The sequence below is a fragment of the Balaenoptera borealis genome (genome assembly GCF_965194805.1).
Source record: "Balaenoptera borealis genome assembly, chromosome: 16".
In the NCBI taxonomy this organism is placed as follows: Eukaryota; Metazoa; Chordata; class Mammalia; order Artiodactyla; family Balaenopteridae; genus Balaenoptera; species Balaenoptera borealis.
Genome location: NC_138872.1, coordinates 44,373,240 through 44,390,883, shown reverse-complemented (window position 1 = coordinate 44,390,883; position 17,644 = coordinate 44,373,240). Strand labels below are relative to the sequence as shown.

General features: G+C 48.3%; 1 protein-coding gene across 2 annotated transcripts in view; it reads right to left on the bottom strand.

Moving 5' to 3' along the window:
- APMAP (adipocyte plasma membrane associated protein) overlaps positions 1 to 17,644 on the bottom strand; it is a 30,129-nt gene continuing 12,485 nt past the window's right edge. Inside the window, exons 3-9 of one of the 2 annotated variants that reach the window (XM_082360167.1) lie at positions 16,564 to 16,679; positions 9,186 to 9,278; positions 6,450 to 6,566; positions 5,166 to 5,340; positions 4,450 to 4,584; positions 3,842 to 4,034; positions 1 to 1,081 (exon numbers count right to left, since the gene is read on the bottom strand). In XM_082360167.1, coding sequence (XP_082216293.1) covers positions 872 to 1,081; positions 3,842 to 4,034; positions 4,450 to 4,584; positions 5,166 to 5,340; positions 6,450 to 6,566; positions 9,186 to 9,278; positions 16,564 to 16,679 — 1,039 coding nt within the window. In that variant the 3' untranslated portion in view covers positions 1 to 871. The remainder of the gene's footprint in view (positions 1,082 to 3,841; positions 4,035 to 4,449; positions 4,585 to 5,165; positions 5,341 to 6,449; positions 6,567 to 9,185; positions 9,279 to 16,563; positions 16,680 to 17,644) is intronic. The other variant, XM_082360168.1, reaches the window with a different exon arrangement.

Below are 17,644 nucleotides of genomic sequence, written 5' to 3'. Positions count from 1 at the left end.
TTAATCAGCAGAAAAGTCCATTTAATTACCATAATCACATGGATCACCCCACAACCGGGACCATGTGTGGACACACCCGTCAGGACACACAGCAGCGTCAGGCTTGTAACACTAGAGCAGACGCAACCCCAGCACGTGCACTATTCACACCTGGGTCTGGGGTGAGGAACCAGGCGTATGAACAGGACTCCTGGTGCCCAGCGCCCACCTTCACTCCCCATCCTCTGATCCGCACGGCAGGCTGTCCATGGAGAAGCCGGTGAGTCCTCTGAGCTGCTGGAATCAACGTGCTCTTCCTCCACACACACCCAGGGTCCTGGCCTTCAGAGCGCTGGCGGGGACCCGGGTAGGGAGGGGGCCAGGTGCAGTAGGAGGGTGGGAGCCACAGGAGGGACGCCCAGGGCCGAGGCTCGGGCCTCACTTGACTCTGGGGAACGTAGCCGTGCCCTCTTCGCCTGCACAGCCCGTCCGAGGCTTCACACACGTTTGCTCTGAGCTCTGCGAGCCCTCCCGGAGCCCCTCTCACAAAGACAGATATCACCCATTTAACAACAAAGGCATCGAGGCTGGCGGGATACAGCCAGCAGCAAAAGCGAGACGCCAGCCGACTCACCCACAGCTCCATCCCCACACCTGAAGCCTGTTAAGTGCACCAAGTCCCCGGGTCCTAAAGAATCACTGCGCTTGGGAAGGTTTGGAAGAGAAAAGGGCTTTACGTGGACTCATCTCCCCCACGGCAGATGCAAGGCCAAGTCCAGGTAAGGGTGTCCCGAGAGGCTGCACCACACCTCCGCAGACCGGCAGGTGCAGGTGGGAAGGGTGTGTCCACGCACCTCCTGGCCCAGGGGTGGCGCGCAGGGCAACGACAGGCCTAGGCAGACTGCAGGCGGAGTCTGCAGAGGAAAGGGGACCTAAAGGAGCCCAGGTACAGGTGCCCATCATGCTCGTGCACCTCGCTCACGTAAGCGGCCACCTGCCCATCGGGGTCGTGCAGGCTCCTCCGGAAGGCCCCGCTGTCACTGAGCTCCAGGACGAGGCTGTACCGCGGCACAAACTTCATCACCGTCTCCTGGCTGAACAGCTGAAAGGGAAGCACAGTGAGAGGGGAGCGTGATGCGGGCCACATGGAGTCCCACAGGCCGGGCACCGTGGCTCTCGTCACCTGCTGTGCACGTCCCACCCACCCTGCCCCCCACCTCTCCCGGCCGCTGGACCACCTCCCCCCCGGCTCGCTTCCACACGGCACTGCAGCTGCCTTTTTAAAATACTGGCACACCCCACACCTGAACAATTCAGTCAAGAAGTGGCTTGTGGAGCCAAGCAGGGTAGGTGCGTGCAGGGGCGGCCCAGACCAGAGAGTCGGTCTGAGCAGGGAGAGTCCACGCTGGAGAAAAGACAGGGCCATGGCTCCAAGCAGGGTGTCAGGGCCCAAGCAGGGGAGATGGTGTCCTGCAGCAGGGTGACCTGGCACAGGCCATGAGCCCTTGAGAGGTAAGGCCCCTGCACACGGCTGGGAGGAGGGAAAAGGGCTGGCATGGGTGCTAGAGCCCTAGCCGGGGCCATGTGATGCGGGGGCCACATGACAGCTGAGGCCACGTGACAGGGGACAATGGCTACAGACAGGGACAACTGGGGAATCTGATCACATAGGTATGAAGGAGCATGAGACCCAGGTTTTTCACCCTTAGAGAAGGGAAGTACAAACACAGATGGTAAGAAAACTGGCAGCTTAAAACACACCCCCAGCTCTGTCACGAGGGCCTGGGAGCAGCGACACCCCGTCAGTAAGCACACTTGGCACTTGTCCCCTCTCGGAGGAGCCAGGATCCCTGAGAAACGGCTGATCCCAGAGTGGGGCAGGGAAAGAACGAGAGGAGCGTGAACAATGTGCAGGGCCAGGAAGCAGGAACTACTCCAAGAACGACTGGGACACATGCAAAGGTCAAGGGGCCATACGGATGGGGCTCCCACTGGCCACAGCCGGACAATGTGAGCGTCAAAGTAAGCAACAATGGTTAACCGATCATAATCACTGATAAAACCATCAACCCCGAGATCATAATGACACTTACTAACTATCCCCACTACAATTAATTACAAATGATAAAGAGTAACTTCACAGTGGAAACCCGGCAGCCACCACTGGATGAGGTGACGGGCACTGCAGGGACAAGTGGACACCAGGCACCTCCCGACAGGTCACACTGAGGGCACCGGAGAGGCACAGCCTGAACCTGACCGTGAGAAACACCAGGCAGCCCAAGGCAGGGACATTCTGCAGCAGAGCTGACCTGGGATCCTGAAGGTCAGGTCTGGGAGCTGCTCCAGGCTGAAGGGGACAAGGAGAGGCAGCGACTAAGCCAGCCCGACCCTGGGCACAGTTCCATTACAAAGGACACCCCTGGGCCACTGGCGAGCCTGAGCTGAGTCTGTGCACCGGAGGGTCACCCGTATCCACGGGATATCCTGTCCCAAGGGGGTCGTCCCTGCTATAGGAACAGTGCTTAGAGCGTCCGAGGGCGACTGGTCAGCCACCTGCCTGCAAACAGCTGAGGGAAAGACGTTCTCTGTTCCCTTCCTGCTGCTTTTTAGGTCTGATGTTGTCTCAAAACTAAAAAAAGAAAATCCTCAAAGACTTCAACAACATTCTGAAGAAAATCTAACCTCCTTTTCAAGTCTGCAAGGCCTGTGGTCCTCTCCCACCTCCCACCTGCCCCAGACCCACCATCTATCTCCCAGCCACATGAAGACGCCGGGCCACTCCTGCCCAGGACGCCCATGTCCGAGAACACGCCCACCCCGCTGGCTCTTTCTCACGCACGGTCTTGGCTCCTGATGCAGACACTGTTCTAGGCGCTGAGGATAAAGGAGGGAACTCAACAGAAAAAGCACCTGCTCTGATGGAGCACACGTCCCACCAGGGCAGAGATGCATCCTGTCAACCAGGGGAGAGATGCGATCACCACGGACAGAGCACATCCTCTGATGGGTACCAGCTTCAAGCACTCAGCTAAGGGCATCATCTGCATATTCTCATTAAATTTTTCCATCACCTAATGAAGTGCTATTATTCTTCCCACTTGACAGATGGAGAAACTGAGGCAGAGAGACCACGTCCCCTGCCCAGGGCCCCATAGCTGGTCAGGCCTTCCTCAAAACCCTTCTCCTTGCCCACTCTGCCATTCTGCCCCCCTCCAGGCCCCAGCGAACAGATGTAACTCTGCAGCCGATGATGCGTCATTTCTGAACAGTGACCTGCCGAACTCGGAACAACACTGAAGGACGTGGGCCAGCCTCACTGAGAAGGTGCCCGCAGCCCTTGGCAGGGCACAGACACAGGGCTACGTGTCGCACAGACTCAGCAGCAACTGCTGCCCAGCACCTTCCAGGACCTTAAGTCTCAAATAGTTTAGTATTTGCAACTAAGGACATGGGCAGAATCCCATGAAGGGGGTGATGAGGCTCCGAGGAGGCAGGAGGAAGCGGGGCGGGAGGAAGGGGCACCTGCAACCACTCAAGGAAGAGCTGAGTTTGCTGGGGGCGGGGTCTGGGGGAGAGCGGAGAGCAAGAGGGACAGGCAGGGCAGAGGCCCCAACAGGTCATGATGGGGAGGGTGACGATAAAAATACCCAGACAAGGAAACCAGGAGAAAAAATCAGAGGGCTCAAATGTTTACATTTACATTACAAGGTGAAGAATAAAATGTGTTTTAAAGAAGTCATTAAAAGCACCAAATACTATAAGCAGAACTAGAATTTTCAGAGCTTCCATAAAGGTCAAAAAACCCATAATTAGATGCATTTTCATTTTGTTTTTTGAAATCAATAGTTTTCACAGTTACCTTAAAAATCATTCTTTTAAGATACGGTCTCTCGGATAAGAAATCCAACATGGAAAACCCAGGATTGGAGCGAATGGTCGACATGCCGACCCAGTAACCCCCGGAGCTGCTGGCTCGGATGTTGTCCGGGAATCCAGGCAAGTTCTCCACAAACAGGTCGGCCCCTCCCTTCATCAGGCCAGACACGTAGAACCTGAAAAATTCACCCAAGCAGGCAATGAGTGGCAGCCCCCCAATTGAAGGAAAAATTTTAGCCGAGCACCAAATTGGTCTTGGTCCCAATAACCGAATGGATACAACTGTAAACACGTCCATCACGAACGATGTCACGGCTGCTCCTAGAAGCCCTCAGAGCCCTGGGCCCAGCGAGAAGCAGGTGCAGGAAGCAGGGCCGGACCAGGCCCACCAGCAGGGAAAAGGGCCGGGATTGCAGTCAGCATTCCATCAAGACTCTCCCAGCCCATGACGCGCAAGAAGGCTGAGGAAGGGAGAGGGAAGATGACTCTCTCATCACACAGGACAGGCACCCGCTGCGTCGCAGGCTCTGCAGCTGACACCTCACACCCGCCCGGCCCACAGCCCGGTGGACCTGACATCAGCTCACGCACCTCCTGATCCTCGCCATGGTCAATTCCGCCACCAGGACAAAGTCCTCCGCAGGAGAGAGCTGTACCCCGTTGGGGAACCGCAGGTGGTCCAGCAAAACCTTCACCTCCTTGGTCTCGGTGTCGTACTCCAGCAGGCTGCGGGAGCCAACAGCGGAGGGTCACACAGGGTGTCTGGGGGCCCCTGCTGGGCTGGAGCCCTGCTCCCGGTCTGGGCCCTCGGGCCAGGGCCTATGGAGGGGGACTCGTCCTCCACAAGAGTAGCAGGGCCCCCATCCTCTGCTCAGACCAGTTCCAGGCTGGCCCTGCAGGCCCATCCCTGTCCAGGGCAGACCCAGGCACCCTCCTCCAGAAAAGCCCACAGTCAGTTCTCTCACTGACCGTGGCTGGTTCACTGGTTCAGCACCAGGGAGGGCCACCGTGGCTGCAGCCTCACAGGAGTCCCCTTCAGAGGCCACCTGTGAGGTCTCCCCCGGCTGCGAGACCACACCCTCAGACAGCCTGGCCATTCTACCTTCATTACTCCAAAGAAGAAAGTGAGAACATCTCGCTGTTTCATTGTGTCCGCCACCTGTTTCCAGGAGACGGTAAGATCCTCCCTTAAAAGCTGAGTACTATGCTCAGAAACACCCCAACAATTCCGGGATGTAATAAGCTCTGCGAAGTCACCCTGCCTGTCTACGGCCTCCCTGAGGAGAAGATCCGGAAGGAACACTCACCGACCATCATCCGTCCCCTCCATCACCAGAAGCAGATAATCTCGTCTTTGCCATTTGCTGCTAGAATCCGTAAAATAAATCTTCCTCCCGTCCCGAGTTACTGTAAGATCGTTCACGAAGGACATTTTCCTCCCCTCAATGGGTGTCTCGGAGGACAGCAGCAGTTTTACTTCACCTGAGGGAAGGGGGGGAGGAAGAAAAGGAAAGAAGGGGAGAGACTTGCTTGTATTCTAAGAACGTGTATCTCAATAATTTCAAAATATCAATCGGCCTAACTGATTTAAAAGGAAACTAAAAGAGCTTCTCCGTGTCCTGACAGAAGATTTATTCCTTCTTACAGTAAAAATCAGTGTTTTCCTTTCTTTCTATTAGGTGATGAATGTTTTTTAGACCAGCTCCACTAAAGGCAGAATCCCCCCTCTAAGGATGAGGAACTCCTTTTATCAAGACCAACTGACTTAAAAATCTGCTAAGGATCTTAGGTTAAAAAGGCAATTTTCTATTTGTTTGCTTGAGAGAATTATAGAATGTTCACCTCATCTGCTTTTAAATTTAAAAAGCAGGAATCATAGTAAATCTTTTTAGATTGTAGCACAAACGTTCAAGGAGCACTCAGCGCTTCCCACATATAATCCCATTTAAACCCCCCACAACTATCCCACATGGCAGGCACTCCCGTCATCCCTGCCCCGTGGGTGAGGAAAGCAGGCACAGAGAGGCTGAGTAACTCTCACACAGCCAGCAGCCAGCAGAGCAGGGGCCGCCCGGGGGCCCGGTGCACCACCCCCGATGGCAACTCCTCCCTCAGCATGAACCTCCCGCTGAAGCGCACACAGCAATACTGTAGCACTGATCGAGGTGACATCACGCCCAGTCAGGGGAGAGAAACAGGAGAAGGAGCTGGAGGAAGGAAAAATGAAAAGACAGAGAGGCAGAAAACAAACAGCGAGACCAGAAGCAGAGAAATACACAGAGAAGTAAAGTTAAGAAGAGGAGCCTAACATCCTCAAAATGAGTCCTGCTGAGATCCTGTGGCTCAAACACAAAGGCCAGGGGAAAGGAGGGAATGCGCCAGAAGCAGGCATAAGTGAGGAGCCACACGGTGTGAATACTGGCTGGTATCTGCAGGTAATATTTTCAGTTCCATTCAGTGAGTAAGAAAAACATCAGGGTCTCCAGTAGACTGTACTGAACAAATTCTACTAAATCCATTTATAAATAAATGCACATATTGTTTAAAAGATCAGCAATCATCATAGAAGGAAACAAGTTACTGTCACTTACGTTTCCAGGGATTTACTTCAAATAGCCCTTTGTATGCATCAGCCACAAAAAGGGTCCCGTTGGGCCCGGCCCGGATGCCCAGGGGTCTCCCACAAGCAGGCTCGTCATCTCGGGTTTCTAGGGAAACAAACAGACAGGAATCAGTGGCTGGTCCAAGATTTGTGGCCCCTCAGTGTCCAAACACCTCCTCCACCCCGTCCTAAACCTGCATCATGCTGCAGAGAACAAAACAGACCATGGCATCAGAGACAGACTCGGCCCCCCGTGTTCCAGCCCCCCTAGAGCTCAGGACAATTGTCCAGCATGTCTAGAGGGACCACCCGAGAATCTGGATGTGGACATAAGCACAGCAACTGATACCCAAGAATCAAGTTCACATCAGCATCCTGAGACTCAAACAGTTAACTCAGGGACGTCAGCAGACACAGGCCCCACTCCTGAATCCCCCAGAACCTCAGGAGTGGGATTTAAGCCCAACAGCTGGACCTGAATGCTGTGCCCATCCAGGGACATGGCAGGGTCCCTCCACCCGTCATAAAGGGAAAGCTCCTATTTTACTGCTTAGATCCATTCTCCTGTTCTACTACCTATACTCTTTTTAAACCTGTGGCAGAGCATATTTATTGCTGGGCACTCCCTGCAGGGCACTTATCACAGAGTGCTTACTGCAGGGTGCTTACTATAGGGTGCTTACTGCAGGGTGCTTACTGCAGAGTGCTTACTGCAGGGTGCTTACTGCAGAGTGCTTACTGCAGGGCACTTACTATAGGGTGCTTACTGCAGGGTGCTTACTGCAGAGTGCTTACTGCAGGGTGCTTCCTGCAGAGTGCTTACTGCAGGGCGCTTACTATAGGGTGCTTACTGCAGGGTGCTTACTGCAGAGTGCTTACTGCAGGGTGCTTACTGCAGAGTGCTTACTGCAGGGCGCTTACTATAGGGTGCTTACCGCAGGGTGTTTACTGCAGTGTGCTTATTGCAGAGTGCTTACTGCAGAGTGCTTACTATAGGGTGCTTACTGCAAGGTGCTTACTGCAGAGTGCTTACTGCAGGGTGCTTACTGCAGAGTGCTTACTGCAGGGCACTTACTATAGGGTGCTTACCGCAGGGTGTTTACTGCAGTGTGCTTATTGCAGAGTGCTTACTGCAGAGTGCTTACTATAGGGTGCTTACTGCAAGGTGCTTACTGCAGAGTGCTTACTGCAGGGTGCTTACTGCAGAGTGCTTACTGCAGAGTGCTTACTATAGGGTGCTTACTGCAAGGTGCTTACTGCAGAGTGCTTACTGCAGGGTGTTTACTGCAGTGTGCTTATTGCAGAGTGCTTACTGCAGAGTGCTTACTGCAGGGTGCTTACCGCAGGGTGCTTACCGCAGGGTGTTTACCGCAGGGTGTTTACTGCAGTGTGCTTATTGCAGAGTGCTTACTGCAGGGTGCTTACTGCAGAGTGCTTACTATAGGGTGCTTACTGCAAGGTGCTTACTGCAGAGTGCTTACTGCAGGGTGTTTACTGCAGTGTGCTTATTGCAGAGTGCTTACTGCAGAGTGCTTACTGCAGAGTGCTTACTATAGGGTGCTTACTGCAAGGTGCTTACTGCAGAGTGCTTACTGCAGGGTGTTTACTGCAGTGTGCTTATTGCAGAGTGCTTACTGCAGAGTGCTTACTGCAGGGTGCTTACCGCAGGGTGCTTACCGCAGGGTGTTTACTGCAGTGTGCTTATTGCAGAGTGCTTACTGCAGAGTGCTTACTGCAGGGTGCTTACCGCAGGGTGCTTACCGCAGGGTGTTTACTGCAGGGTGTTTACTGCAGTGTGCTTATTGCAGAGTGCTTACTGCAGGGTGCTTACTGCAGAGTGCTTACTATAGGGTGCTTACTGCAGGGTGCTTACTGCAGAGTGCTTACCGCAGGGTGCTTACCGCAGGGTGCTTACCGCAGGGTGTTTACTGCAGGGTGTTTACTGCAGTGTGCTTATTGCAGAGTGCTTACTGCAGAGTGCTTACTGCAGGGTGCTTACTGCAGAGTGCTTACTGCAGGGCACTTACTATAGGGTGCTCACCGCAGGGTGCTTACTGCAGGGTGTGCTCCTCAAGGTGTATACTGCAGGGCACTTACTGCAGAGGCACTTATAGGCAAAATACGGACTGGGAAAAAGCAGGTTAAATACCCAAATGTAGAGTATGATTCCATCACATAAAACCATGTGTAGGTGTGAGTATCCATGAACAGAAAGAAATCTGAAAAGTTATTCATTAAATTGTTAACAGTTACATCTGAGAAGACTCTGAGGTGATTTTTACTTTCTTCTCCGCGTTGTTCGCATTTCACCCTAAAAATGCATCATTTTTAGAAAAACATTCTAGCTCTTAAAAAAAGATAACAAATAAGTCTGGGAGCTATCAGTTTTTAAACAGTGAGTTTCTAAAAGCTGAGTGACCTAAGGGTATTTCACTCTGGACGCAGGGCTGAGGTTCCTGAGGGGCTAGTGCAGGAATGCGCTCTAGCACGTGAGGAACAAAGCCCACACCTCTTGCAGCAGCTCTGGGGTGTGGGGGCCCGGCAGGGCCACGGCCACAGCTGGATGGGAAACTGCAAGCACAGGTGGCAAATGAGGAGCCCAGGCAGCCTCTAGCTGGGCCATCAGGCTCTCCTCCTCCAAGGACCCGACTTCTGGGGAACTCAGCTCCTCCTGGCACCCTCCTGGGTGCCTGGAAGAGACACGTGTCAGGGGTCACTGACTTACTGCATGGGCCTGAGCCAAACCGGGCGATGGTCTCTACTTCACCGTTTTCAAGTTTTACGACTCGGCCATCCGCTGTACCAGTGAACATTACATCTGTTTAAAGATAGGAGGGAATAAGGGTGTTACTGGGTTAGCCTAAGAACTGTGCTCTCACAACCTTCTACAACAGAGGCGGCCAGTCTGTGCTTTTTATCTCCAGAGAGGAAACGGCAGTTTTGAAGATGAAGGCAAGTGGTGTCTGGGGACAAAAGTCTTAACACGTGCAGCGATAAACCCCATGGGGGCCTCAGAACCAGCATGGTCATGACCCTGAGGCTGGATCCAGGGCACAGCAGACACCAGTAAGGGATAAAAACAGGATTTTCTACCCTCAAAGAAGCGGGGACCCTCGGGCTGACACTCAGCACTTGGGGCTGTTCATGTCTGCTTCATGTCAGTGTCTGCTGCTGTAGCCAATTACACCCAACCAAAGGGGAAGAACTGCTAGGAAGGCCCTCGGTGTAAAATTAAGTGCTCACTTCAGCAGCACATACACTAGAACTGGAACCACAAAGATGATGTGCAAATTCATGAAATGCTACATATTTTTAAATGTATATTGCAAACTCTAGGGCAACCACTAAAAAAAGTTTTTAAAATAAGTATAACTGATATGTGAAGGAGAGAAAATAGAATCATAAATGTTCAGCTGAAACTACAAAGTCAGAAGGAGAGTAGAAGAGAAAATAAGAAATAAAAAAACAAAGGCAATGAATAGAAAACAGTAACAGATATGGGAGATAGTAATCCAACTACAGTTAACCCTTGAACAACCTGGGAGTTAGGGGTGTCAACCCTGTGCACAGTCGAAAGTCTGTATAACTTTATAGTCAGCCCTCACACCCTCCAGGTCCTGCATTCGAGAGGTTCTGCATCACAAGGTTCCGCACCCGTGGATTTAAGCAACTGCGGATCGAGTAGTGCTGCAGAATGTATTTACTGGAAAAAAATCCACGTGTAAGTGGACCCACACAGTTCAAACCTGACTTGTTCAAGGGTCAACTGTATATCAATTATCACTTTCAACATCAATGGTAGAAAAACCCCAATTAAAAAACAGAGACTGTCAGAGTGTATCAAAAAACAAGACCCAACTATATGCAGTCTACAAGAAACCCTCTTTAGATATACAGACACATATAGATTAAAAATGAAGGGACAGAGAAAGATACACTACACTAACACTAATCAAAAGAAAGCTGGAGTAGCTCTATTAATCTCAGAGCAGCTGCAGACCTAGGAACACAATCAAGGATAAAGAAGGCCTCCACGTAATGACAAAGGGTCAACTGTAGAGAAGACATAACAGTCCTTAACATGTATGTGCCTAAAAACAAACATCAAAATACATGAGGCAAAACTGACAGAACCGCAAGGAAGCAGATGAATCCATGATTAGGGGAGGAGACCTCAGCATACCTCTCTCAGAAATGGACAGATACTGATGGACAACAAGGTCTGACTGTACAGCACAGGGAACTATATTCAATGTCCTGGGATAAACCATAATGAAAAAGAATATGAAAAAGAACGTATATATATGTGTAACTGAGTCACTTTGCTGTACAGCAGAAATTAACACAATGTTGAAAATCAACTATACTTCGATATAAAAAAAAATAAAAAGAAATGGAAAGATCCTACAGACAGAAAATTAGTAAAGACACAGTTGAACTCAACAGCATCACTGATTAACTGGATATCAACTACCTCATCCAAACAACAGCAGAATATATATTCTTCTCAAGTTCACATGGAACATTCACCAAGACAGACCATATTCTGGGCCACAACACACACCTTAACAAATTTAAAAGAATAAAAATCATACAACGTCTGCTCTCAGACCAAAATGAAATTAAACTAGAAATCAATAACAGAAAGAGAGTTGGAAAATCACAAAATACTTGGAGATTAAACAACGTGCACTTCTAAATAACACATAAGTCAAAGAAGAAATCTCAAGAGAAATTAGAAAACATTTTGAACTAAATTAAAATGAAAATACAACTTATCAAAATTTTCTGGCTGCAGAGAAAGCAGTGCTTAGAAAGAAAGTTGTAGCATCAAAGGCATATATTAGAAAAGAAAAAAGAACTAAAATCAATCATCTAAGCTTCCATCTTAGGAAACTAGAAAAAGAAGAGCAAATGAAACCCCAGGTAAGCAGAAGAAAGAAATCATAAAAATTAGAGCAGATATCAATGAAACTGAAAACAGGAAATCAATAGAGAAAAATCACCAAAACAAAAGCTGGTTCTTTGAAAAATCAATAAAATACTGGGTTGGCCCAAAAGTTTGTTTGGGTTTTTCCGTAAGATGCTACGGAAAACCCAAACACACTTTTTGGCGAACCCAATAAATAATCCTCTAGCCAGGCTAACAAAAAAGAGAAAAGACAGAAATTACCAATATCAGAAATGAAAGCGGGAACATCACTATAGACCCCATGGACATTAAAAGGATAATAAAGGAACACTATGAACAACTCTATGTCCACAAATTTGATAATGTAGATGAAATGGTCCACTTCCTTGAAAGACACAATCTGCCAAAACTCACACAAGAAGAAAAGAAACAATCTGAATAGGTCTTTATCTATTGAGGAAATGCATCAATAATTAATAACCTTCTAAAACAGTACCAGGCTGAGATGGGTTCACTGATGAATTCTACTAAACATTTAAGGAAGAAATGATACCAATTTTCTATAATCTCTTCCAGAAAACAGAAGCAGAGGAAATACTTCTTAACTCATTCTATGAAGCCAGCATCACCCTAATACCAAAACCAGACAAAGTCATTTCAAGAAAACTACAGACCAGACTTTCCTGGTGGCGCAGTGGTTAAGAATCTGCCTGCCAATGCAGGGGACATGGGTTCGAGCCCTGGTCCAGGAAGATCCCACATGCCGCGGAGCAACTAAGCCCGTGCGCCACAACTACCAAGCCTGTGCTCTAGAGTTAGCGAGCCACAACCACTGAGCCTGCGTGCCACAACTACTGAAGCCCGCGCACCTAGAGCCCATGCTCCGTAACAAGAGAAGCCACCTGAGAAGCCCGCACACTGCAATGAAGAGTAGCCCCCGCTCACCGCAACTAGAGAAAGCCCTCGCGCAGCAACGAAGACCCAACGCAGCCAAAAATAAATAAATAAAAATAAATTAAAAAAGAAAACTACAGACCAACATCTCTCATGTACAAAGATGCAAAAATCCTCAAGAAAATATTAGCAAATCAAATCCAACAATGTATAAAAAGAATTATACGCCCCAACCAAGTGGGATTTATCCCAAGTACACGAGGCTAGTTTAGCATTTAAAATCGGTTAAGTAATCCACAATATCGACAGACTAAAGAAAAACTACATGAACATATCAATAGATGCAGAAAAAGCATTGACAAAAATCCAACACTCATTTCATGATAAAAACTTTTAGCAAATTAGGAGTACAGGGTAACTTCCTCAACTTGATAAAGAATATCTACAAAAAACCTACAGTTAACATCATACTTAATGGTGAAAACTAGACGCTTTCCCACTAAAATCAGGAACAAAGCAAGGATGTCTGCTTTCATCACTCCTTTACAATACTGGACTGAAAGTTCTAGCTAAAGCAATAAGACCAGAAAAGGACATAAAAGGTATACTTATTGGGAAGGAGAAAATAAAGCTATCTTCACTTGTAGATGACATGATTGTTTATGTCGAAAATCCCAAAGGATCAACAACAACAACAAAAATTCCTGGAACTAATAAGCAATTATAGCAAGGTTGCAGGACACAAAGATAATATACAAAAGTCAATCAGTTTCCTACATACCAGCAATGAACAAGTGAAATTTGAAATTAAAATCAGAATACCATTTACACTAGCTTCCAAAAGAATGAAGTATTTGGTTTAAATATAACAAAATATGTACAAGATCTAGATGAGGAAAACCATGGAACTCTGATAACAGAAATCAAAGAACTAAATAAAAGGAGAGATATTCCATGTTCATGGATTGGAAGATTCAACATTGTCAAGAGGTTCTTCCCAACTTGATCTATAGATTCAAAGCAATACCAAGCAGCTATTTTGTAGATATCCACAAAATGATTCTAATGCTTATATGGAGAAGCAAAAGACCCAGAATAGCCAACACAAAAAGCTGGAGGACAGACACTACCTGACTTCAAGACTTATTATAAAGCTACAATAATGAAGGCAGTGTGGTAATAGCAAAAGAACAGACAAATAGATCAAAGTAACAGAATACAGAGCCCAGAAATAGATCCACAACTCATCTCTAACAAAGAAGCAAAGGCAATATAATGAGGTATAGATGGTCTCTTCAACAAATGTTGCTGGAACAACTGGACATTCACCTGCAAAAAGATGAACCTAGACACAGACCTCACACCCTTCACAAAAATTAACTCAAAATGGATCATAGACCTAGATCAAGTAAAACACAAAACTACAAAACTCCTAGAAGATAAAAAAGGAGAAAACTTAGTTGACTTTGGGTGTGGTGATGACATTTTAAATATAAAACCAAAGACATAATCCATGAAAGAAAGAATTTATAAGCTGGACTTCATTAAAACTAAAAACTTCTGCTCTGAGAAAGACACCGTCTAGAGAATAAGAAGATAAGCCACAGACTGGGAGAAAATATCTGCAAATGATGCATCTGATAAAGAACTTGTATCCAAAATATACAAAGAACTCTTAAAACTCAACAATAAGAAAATGAACAATCCAATTTTAAAAATATCCCAAAGACTTAAACAGACACCTCACCACAGAAGATATACAGATGGCAAATAAGCACATGAAAAGATGCTCCACATCATATGTCAGCAGGAAATTGCAAATTAAAACAGCCATGAGATACCACTTCACACCTATTAAAATGGCCAAAATCCAGAACACTGACAACACCAAATGCTGGCGAGGATGTGGAGCAACAGGAACTCTCATTCATTGCTCGGGGGGAATGCAAAATGGTACAGCCACTTTGAAAGGCAGTTTGGCAGTTTCTTATGAAACTAAACATACTCTTACTATATGATCCAGCAATTATTTTGGTATTTGCCCAAATGAACTGAAAACTTAAGTCCACAAAATAATTTGCACACAGATGTTTACAGCAGGTTTATTTATAATTTCCAAACCTTGGAAGCAACCAAAATGTCCTCCAGTAGGTGAATGGAAAAATAAACTATGCTACATCCAGGCAACGGAATATTATTCAGCAATAAAAAGGAATGAGCTATAAAGCCATGAAAAGACATGGAGGAACCTTAAATGCATATCAGTTAAGTAAAAGAAGTCAATCTGAAAAGAGTATATGCTGTATAATTCTAACTCTAAGACATTTGGAAAAGGCAAAACTAAGGAGACAGGAAACAGACCAGTGGTTGCCAGAGGCTGGGAGCAGAGAGGGATGAAGAGGTGGAGCACAGAGAATTTCTGGAGGGGCAGTAAAAATTCTCTGTATGATACTATAATGATGGATGCATGTCATTAAACATTTGTCCAAACCCATAGAACGTACACACCAAGAGTGAACCCTAATGTAAACTGTGGAATCTGGTTATGATGATGTGTCAATGGAGGGTCATCAATTAAAACAAATGTACCATCTCATGGGAGATGTTAATAACGGGGCAAGGGGCTTCCCTGGTGGCGCAGTGGTTAAGAATCCGCCTGCCAATGCACAGGACACAGGTTCAAGCCCTGGTCCAGGAAGATCCCACATGCCGCGGAGCAACTAAGCCTGTGCACCACAACTTGAGCCTGCGCTCTAGAGCCCGTGAGCCACAACTACTCAGCCCGCATGTTACAACTACTGAAGCCCCCGCGCCTAGAGCCCGTGCTCCACAACAAGAGAAGCCACTGGGATGAGAAGCCCACATACCGCACGAAGAGTAGCCCCCGCTCAGCGCAACTAGAGAAAGCCCGTGCACAGCAACCGAAGACCCGATGCAGCAAAATATAAACAAATAAAATAAATAAATTTTAAAAAATAATAATAATGGGGCAAGTAGGGGGTAGGGGATATACGGTAAATCTCTGTACCTTCCCCTCAATTTTGCTGTGACTCCAAAACTGCTCTAAAACATAAAGTCTATTTAAAAAATTAAAGGATGTTCATCGGCACCTCCTGAGGCTAGTGCCTCCCTCCACTGCCCGCAGCAGTGGGTCCCCGGGGCCTTTGTGCGGTTCACACCTGCAGGGGGTAACCAGAAATATCACCAAAGGACAAGCAGCTCCTTTAAGAGAGAAAAGGGAGGCGTGATGACAGAGCAAGATGAGGCATCAGGCCAAGTAGAAAAGACAAGAAAAGCATCCTCTGAGAGATTTTTTTAAAAATCACTATAACTCCTCAAAGTTCCAGTTTTAAATGTCAATACTGGTTTTTTTAACCAAAAACACAAAATCTGTGAAATTAATAAACATCAAAATCTTTTTAAGAGAAATATGAAGCTCTATCATGAAGTGCCCATCCCTCCTGAACAATTCTGACTTTGCCAAAGAGAAACCACCAACTGCAGAAATACCCAGTCCTCGGGCCAGCCAAACAGTAGGGCTGGGAAAGAGGGGCTGGTCCACAGCAACAGAGGTGGAGGCGTGGGCCTGACAGGCCTTCGGAAGGAAACAGAAGCACACTGGCCATCCATGCCCACAGCCGTTCCACCGTGCTTTGGAAAGACGGCCAGTGAGCCGAGGTAAGAAGTGGCTGGGAAATCCTCATGCCTCAACCCTCAGCAACCTTTTCATTAACTATATTTTTTGATTCCTGAGCTTAATTCTCACTCTAACAGACAGAAAAGACCTGTTCCAGGTTGCTACAGACTCAAGAATTAGAACCAGACCCTATTCCAGTTCTTAGGTTTGGGCAAGTTTGAAGCAGATGGTTACCCTTAAATGTACCCACCAAAGTGAGCTTTAAAAAAAAAGTGGAAATATTGAGAATGGTTCCTGTTCTTTCCAAAAATGAAATCTACACAAAGACAATCTGTGCTAGGAATGTCCTATCAAGTAACACCTACCCAATGTGATAAATGAACTAAACACCAATGTTTGTCCACATTTTTTCCTTTCTCCTTTCATTTTAAAGGGTCCAACAGTTTGAGCAGAATAAAATGCTTCACAGACATGAACTCAAAATCACCCAGCACTAAAATGGCCTGCAACTCGGAGAGGTGACAGGCTCCCGCAGGGCATCTGGTAGACAAACACGCACACGACCGCAGCCAAGAAGGCTGCCCGGGGCTCCCCACAGAGCTGCCCCCACAGGACCCCACTCAGGCAACAGACAGCGCCAAGTCCCAGGGGTCTACTTACCCCCGATATGTGCTATGGACTCTGGCCCAACAAGCTGATTTTCAAAAAGCCTTTCCGCCTGTCGTAACTTCGTATTTGGCTGCAGGACACCAAGCAAGAGCGGGGGTTCTTTGAAGCTGTAAAATAACGCAATTATAGGGATTTGTCTATAAAAGTACATGAAGAAAGTATTTACGGAGGACCTACAAGGACCTACACGCATAACTCCCCATTCTTTGACAAAGCGCACACGTTCCAATAACATCCTTAGTTGCCAGAAGCACAAGTTAAGAAAAAGAACTTCCTGGGATATCAGGACAGGTCATAGCACAAAAGAGAACTGAGAACATAAGCGTGGCTGATGCAAGAACTCCACACACGCGCAGCCACCCGAGGCCACCGGGCCTCCGCCCACCCATCCAACCTGCTCCACCTTCCGGTTCACACACCCAGGCCTTTATTCTCCCCCGGCCTGCCAGGCCATCCGGGTCCCGCTGAGACAGAGGGAGCGGAGTGGACATTTCACAGTGACAGCCTCACCTCCCACTCCACAGAGGGGACAGAAGACGGCTGGGCCTGGCGCCACAGCCCCAGCGTCCGCACCCGCGCACCTGTCTCCCGCCTGTCACTCTCGGGGGGCCCCCAGCTCCCTCTGTGGCCTGGACCCCTCCCCGCACGCAGAAGCAGCCCCAGGAGCCCTCCCCTCTCCGTCCACAGGCAAATACGCCGTTTCTCCCAACCCGTCAGCAACTCTTGCTGATGGCGCCTGTACAAGTCAGGTCCTCTGCTGCCAGCCTGGTCCATGCCACCATCTTCCCTCCCCACCTCCTCCCTTGTCCTCCACAGTCTGCTCGCAACCCAGCAGCCCCCCTGCACCTTGGGAAACAGTCAGATCACGGCATCCGCCCCTCAAACCCCTGCAACGGGCCCTCTCCCCCGGAGCCAAGGTCTTCCATGAGCTCCTCGCCCTGAAGTCCGGCCACAGCCTCCTCTCCTCCCCTCACTCTGCCTCCCTGCTGGTCCCTGAGGGCACCAGGCATCTCCCATCCTAAGTCTGCTGCCTCCTCCCCATAACCTTCTCAGTGAAGCCTGCTCCCACCAC